The sequence below is a fragment of the Gobio gobio genome (assembly GCF_949357685.1).
Source record: "Gobio gobio genome assembly, chromosome: 4".
Taxonomy (NCBI): Eukaryota; Metazoa; Chordata; class Actinopteri; order Cypriniformes; family Gobionidae; genus Gobio; species Gobio gobio.
Window position 1 is genome coordinate 2,765,303 of NC_137100.1, and position 7,500 is coordinate 2,772,802.

General features: G+C 37.2%; 1 protein-coding gene across 1 annotated transcript in view; it reads right to left on the reverse strand.

Annotated features, from left to right (window-relative positions):
• The window catches only part of dhrs11a (dehydrogenase/reductase 11a), a 50,459-nt gene that overhangs the window by 7,527 nt on the left and 35,432 nt on the right, over positions 1 to 7,500 (reverse strand). Inside the window, exon 2 of the mRNA XM_079814386.1 lies at positions 4,274 to 4,483. Within this exon, the coding sequence (XP_079670512.1) occupies positions 4,274 to 4,483 (210 nt within the window). The remainder of the gene's footprint in view (positions 1 to 4,273; positions 4,484 to 7,500) is intronic.

Below are 7,500 nucleotides of genomic sequence, written 5' to 3' on the forward strand. Positions count from 1 at the left end.
AGCATGCTAATTGATCGTAAAAAAAAAGTAGCGTTCATTGTCTTCGGTCATAAATGACCGACCATAGGAGATGAATGGGAAATCTGCAAAAACACAAAAATTCACAGAATTTGTGTGTGTACAATCTACAAATCAGCCACAATGCTGAAAAAAGAGTGTGATATTGACACATCCACTCACACACACGCACACTTATGAAAAACTGAACCTATGAACCACATTTGGAATTTTTTTAAAAACACAGCTTCATCAGAATGATATGATGATTCTAGCATTAGGTATGTAAACACACAAAAAAACCGAGGGCATGATTCGAGCATGCTAAGTGGTTGTAAAAAAATACTCCCACTTGTGCTCTTCGGTCAAAAATGACACCATAGGAAATGAATGGGAAATCTGCAACAAAAAAAAACAAATTCACAGAAAAAAAATCTTTATTTCTAACAAAAAAAAAATCTAAAACTTTATAATAAATAGTTTTTGAGATTTTTTAAATATATATATTCAAATCCATAAAAAAAAAAAATTAAATGTGTTCAAAACAGAACTAGGGAATTCTCCATTGAGACTTCTAGTGAACATGGAACATGGTTGCATGATTTCTTAAATAATTCCAAAAGCAGGCACTAATCTGCCTTCAAAAAAATGATTTTGAATGCCTAGTCTCTATTTTAACCTGAAATACTGCAATAATAATAAAAAAATTACAATTTTTAAAAAAAAATATTTTCAATGGCAAAAATAGACCATAATTATTGCATAAATATAAAAAAAAAACATTAAATCATCTCAAAATACAAAATTAAAAAATATTATTGAAGAAAAATAAATTGCATTGGTTTTACTGGGGTGGAGGAAGTTTAATTTTTAGGTGTCCGGTCACTTATGACCACCAATGCAAGCCCTAAACCAAGAGCACCATTGGGTTCAAGAACATTTTAGGAATAAATTAAAGGGAACATAACGCGTCAATGTGTTCTCTAAATCTAAAAGTTCAAAGTTTGAAAAGACAATTTCCAACAGATCTTAGTTTTACCAAAAATATAACAAAGTTTGAGATATTAAATCTTGTGAAAGTGATTTTATGATTAAAAGAAGAACAAATATCTGCCAGTGTGTTCATAAAAATCAACTTAATTCAAATACAAGTTATTTTGACACCCGTTGACAGATATTTGTTCTTGTTTTAAGCATAAACTCACTTAATTTCTTCATGTTGCATCTCAAGGAGGTCCTGCGGCGCAAACAGACGCGTTTAGCGCGGAACGGTGGACGCTATTTCACCTCATTCACGCATCCAGTTCAAATTGAGTGTCTTATGCAAGTGATTTTTTTTTTGGTGCTTTCTGTGCATTCACGCGTTTGAAGCGAATTCCATCTGACGCCCGAGTTGAAAAATCTGAACTTTGGCGTCTGTTCACGCTGCGTTAACCAATCAGGAGCCTGCTCGCTGCTGTCACATGATGATAAACAAATGGAAAGTCAATAGCAGACGAGAAACACAGCGTAATTTAAAAATACTACTGTTATTGTGTCACAAAATGTAGTTTTAAGACTTTTTCAGGCAAGAATGTAGTTGTCCCGCTGAGAGCGGCCGTCATCCAGGCGCAGCTCCTGGAGCGACTTGAACGTGCGTCTATTTCGCTTCAGATGTTCGAATTCGCTGTGGATGCGCGAGTGGATTCAAAATGTTCAAGCGCCAAACTAATTTCACGCTCTATTCGTGTTTGATGTGAACGCAGCACTCCAATTTAAGACATTTTTAAGGCCTTAAAATTGTGGAAGGTCAAATTAAGACTTTTTTTAAGACCCGTGGAAACCCTGGTTATTTAAATAGTGTGTTAGTAATATGAGCCTATAGGCGGTGAACAACGCGCGTACACTCTTATTACACACACACACACACACACACACAGGGACACACAGCACACACACATTTTTAAATATTAAAAATAAAAGGATTCTCACACGAGAAGCGTTCAGTCTTTCCACTCGCAAATTCCTCCATGTAAATAGCGAATCCGCAATTGGCTTTTAAAGGGAAAGGGAGATGAGACTCTGATTGGTTTATTGCACGTTACGCCCAAAACACACCCATGACTCATTAAGAGACGAGGGACGACCCTTTTAAAAAAACAGATGGACGTGTGACGGAGTATTTCTGTGCCAAATACACTCCTTCAGGATTCAAACAAGTTTAGGAAAAAAAAATTCTAGTATGGCCCTATGTGACATAAAGGGCGGAATTGCTTGTATGGGCAATTCTCCCGGATGAGCACACACACACACACACACACACACACACACACACACACACACACACACACACACACACACACACACACACATCAACCAGAGCGAGAGCAAGAGCGCGTCCATCATCGAGCTTCGTTCGGGTTACGGGAGCCGTTACGGCGGTTTTTAGACACAAGATCAACAATGTCACTAAAGAAGTGTGTGTGTGTGTGTGTGTGAGGGAAAGATCACCTTGTTCAGCTTCACAAAGAACCCAGCGTTAAGGGAACAGTGGATGCAGTTTGGGTTTCTGGAGTTCTGCAAGTGTGTGTGTTTGTTGAAACTGATCAAATGTGTGTGTTTTGTTGGCAACCGGCGCGTAAGTGCATATAATGTGAACAACACCAACGTGAAGTTATCCAGGCATAATGCAGTGTGTGTGTGTGTGTGTGACTCTTTAGCTCCGCCCACTGCACGCCTCCACAGACTCGGCTGTTTTCTGAAAGAATCGGTACAGTGTATCTGTCTTTTATAAATATGATAACTAAAGATTTTGGAGATATGAAGGATCGACACTACTCTATAGATACTAGGGATGCCACAATTCTCAATATAATATTGAACCGTTCGGTACGGCATTCACGGTTCAATACGCGCTTGTGAATTGCGTTTTTTTCGGTTTCGCATTTAATGAATTATTTTTCTACAAATTCTATCATTTGCCTCCATCCCAATACTGAACAACGCGACATACATTCACATCACACGTTAGTGGTGGAGTTATACTCACGGAACACTAGAGTTATTCACAATCACCAAAGTTCATTATTTGCATGCGTTTTAAAGCCTTGCCGGTTTCATTCACGTGCACGGTTTTAACATGCGCTTTTCAGAGCGCGCGCACTAAACGCCTGTCAAACACGTGATTACTGGACTAAGTAGTCGTCTTACTGCCAATACTGTCAAATACACACAAGGTTAACATAAACACAGTCGGTTATGTCTAAAGTCAAAGTAAAATCGGTGTGTGTCTGTATATTAGATGCGTGCAGGTCTTACATTGACAGCAGCGCAGTCTGAACACGCCGTCCTTAAAGGGAAAGTTCACCTCTAAAATGATGTCATTATTTACTCACTCTAATATTGTTTCAAACCTATATTCATTTCTCGATGACAACATTTTCATTTTTGAGTGAAATATCCCTTTAATGTTAATACAACAACAAAAGACAAAGAGAAAATCACTCACTGCTCTTGACTGAATAACTTTAATACAGTAGCTTTAATAAGAATCAGTGTATATTTTATAGCGAAGTCTGTGAAGTGTTTTATTTTTACATTAATTCATTCAATTTCATACTTAAATGCTGCTGTACAGCTCTGAGCTGCCAGTGTAAATCTTTATATATATTTATTTTATATCATACAATACACTAGGAATGCGTACAAGGTTTTTTTTTAAGTAAAGTTTTAAGTTTAAGTAAGGTTTTTCAATTCTTTTAAGTAAAATAAAGAAAGAGTATTGCAATAAAAAAATAGTCTTTTTTCTCTTTAACCTCTTGCTGTTCCTGTCGCCTAAGAATAGAATAACAAAAAATGTATGTGACAAGCCATCAGAATCGAACCGAAAACCGTAGTTAAAAACCGAGGTATGTATTGAACTGTGGACTAACTGTATTGTTGCATCCCTAATAGATACTCAAGATTAACATGAGACTGGCAGAAACTGTGTGTTATGATCCTTTAAACTAGCAAAAGAGGATTCGGACACGCCCTAAGTGCACTTGCGGATGATCAGGGAATCAAACCAATGCCTTTTCCCTTTCTGAGCTGCAGGATTGCTCCTGTCACTCACGTTGAGGTTTCGAGTGAGAACAGAACGGCTGTAAACAACTAAATGAAGTGGCGTTTGAGTGCCCACATCCGTCCATTTCAGTGTTTAAAAAGAGGTGAGCAAAACTTGAGAATGGCTCTTTTGAGGCTTCATTCTACTTAGACGGCAGACGTCGATATTAATGATGTGTGTGTTATTACTTACATCGATCATATTCCTCCAGCCGTCTGTGCTTCCGCTGAGCAGCGGCTCGTTGTGAGCCAGGCCGGCGTTGTTGATGCAGACGTCCACTCCCTGATGCAGTGTCTTAATGGCCGAAAACATGGACAGAATCTCCTCCTCGTTGCACAGATCACACTTGTACGGGATCAAAGTGCCGCTGTATCCCGCGCTCTGACACTCGGCTGCCAGCTTCTGCAAAGACAAGAGGAGAAGAAAACCCTTCATGAACTCGCTTCAGTTTCTCCTCGAGCGGCTGACGGCTGTCTGAGGACGCTTTAAAGCACAGGAAAAATACAGTAAAATTGTGAAATATTATTCCAGTGTAGATCAGCCGTTCTCTTTGTGAATATATAGTAAAGTGTAATTTATATCCTGTGATCAAATCTGAATTTTTATCATCATTACTCCAGTCTTCAATGTCACATGACCCTTCACTAATCATTCTCATATGAGGATTTGATGCTCAAGAAACATTTATGATTATTATCAATGTTGAAAACTCCCAGAAATTAATACTTTTATTCATCAAGGTCAAAGGTGACATTTATAATGTTACAAAAGAATATTTTTCAGATAAATGCCGTTCTTTTGAACTTTCTGTTCATTCAAAAAAAAAAAACAGAAATAAATGACATTTTAACATAAATTCAAATATTAATACATTTTAATAATATTTCACAAAATTACTGTTTGTTTTTGTATTTTTAATCAAATAAACAAGATAAAAACACATATAATAAACAAGAGTCCAAAAGTAAAATACTGTTAATTCGATTATATTACATTTTAAAATACTCATAATCAGACTACAGTTACTGTTTTATTGATTACATCATTCCTTAATATTCACAAAATGACACTGCTTATATATTTTCATAATCCTTCTAGGGTCTTCTGGGTCTTTTCTGACCCCAAAGGACGTTTGCTCAAAAATAAAAATAAAAATGTTCCCTTTGTCCAAATGGCGTGAGACTTTGTACGGTTGTCAACACTCTCTAGATCTACAAATGAAAAAATTTATTGGATCGATATTTGTTTTTATGTCCGTGTGACAATGCATAAAACATCCACAATGCCAAATTATCATGCTCACACACACACACACACACACACACACACACACACACACACACACACACACACACACACACACACACACACACACACACACACACACACACACACACACACACACACACACACACACACACACACACACACACACACACACACACACACACACACACACACACACACACACACACACACACACACACACACACACACACACACACAGGAATACATTTGTTATTGCTGGTCAGTTCATTGCATTTTGATGTTCAAGTTGTGTATTTTTTACTCAATATGTAATATAAGTGTTCTGTTAATGTTTGTTCAGTTACAGTTAGTTACTAAAGTGATTACATTTGTAGAATTATAAGAAAATCAGATGTTTGAAATAAATGATAAACTCTAAACACTCCAACTTTTCTCTTGTTCAGGTTTGATTGTAATCGTAATGTAACATCATTGAAAAAAATGCTAAACTTTGACTAAATTCATTAATTTATATTGTTATAATTGTGATTTCATAACATTTAGATATGAATCCAACTGAAAAATACTTGTGAAAAGATTTCAGACAGTCAAATAGCACAAAGTGGAGCTCTGCAGCCATTCACAAAGTCTTTTTTGTTTATTTTATAACTGTATTTTCCAAAAGATGGGCAAAAATCTTACACTAAACCATGTCAAATTATCCATGTTATCCCCACAAATGAAAGTTAGAAATTTGGGTCATTTATAAAGTGAATTTTACATATAAACTGAATTTGTGTGAAAATCCATAAAAAAATATATTTTTAAATTTTGGTCATAGATGTATCGATCGTAGATTCCTCATTCCACTGATCCGTGCAAGCACTAATGAGGCATCTACGTATACATCTATGACCACGCTCGTATTTTGACCTCACTTAGCGGAAGTTATGGCGGAGCTCAGAGATGATCACGTTCGTCTGATAAGAGGTAAAATAATAGCATAAATACTGCTGGGTTTCTCACAAAAACTGATGGTTTGGCTAGATCAGACCCTTATTCATCATCTGGTGTCGTTTAAAGCTGCACTGAAACTGTCATTTGAACCGTTTGGGGCCCATTGAAGTCCATTATATGGAGAAAAATCCTGGAATGTTTTCATCAAAAACCTTCATTTCTTTTCGACTGCAGAAAGAAAGACATGGACTTTATTTAAAAGTGAATTAATCCTTTAATTCTAGAGGAGTCGGAAAATTAGCCTATTTTCAAAAATAGTGGCGTGTTCCTTTAAGACAAAGCTGAAAGACAAAGCAAAGCTGAGACAAAGCAAAGCTGACTTTATTCATAATGCAAAATAATTATGAGTACTCTTTAATGGACAGAAATTCTGCATCACACGTATTTCACGTTCATCTCTTCGCTGTTTTCTGCACAGCTATTTATGGAGCTAAATGTAATAAAGTTGTTCTTCTGCTCAGAGCACTTTTCCTCCTGAATCCGACTCGTATCGCTTTTCTTTTTTAAACACACTCAATCCATTCTCTTAGCGACTAACATCACTAAGCAGGTGAAACGCTGACACTGATGGATGATGGGACGTGTCCGATTTCTCCCTCTCTCACACACTCTCACACACACACACACACACACACACACACACACACACACACACACACACACACACACACACACACACACACACACACACACACACACACACACACACACACACACACACACACACACACACACACACACACACACACACACACACACACACACACACACACACACACACACAGGTCTATAAAAGAGCTTTTGATCAGTTCCGTTGACAAGCTGCCCGAGTCGAGTGATTTACTAGAGGACTACACATATTTCAATTTTTTTGTGAATTGAAATATACACTCACCTGAAGTATTATTAGGAACACCTGTTCAATTTCAAATGAATGCAATTATCTAATCAACCAATCACATGGCAGTTGCTTCAATGCATTTAGGGGTGTGGTCCTGGTCAAGACAATCTCCTGAACTCCACACTGAATGTCGGAATGGGAAAGAAAGGTGATTTAAGCCATTTTGGGCGTGGCATGGTTGTTGGTTGTTGGAGTATTTCACAATCTGCTCAGTTACTGGGATTTTCACGCTCAACCATTTCTAGGGTTTACA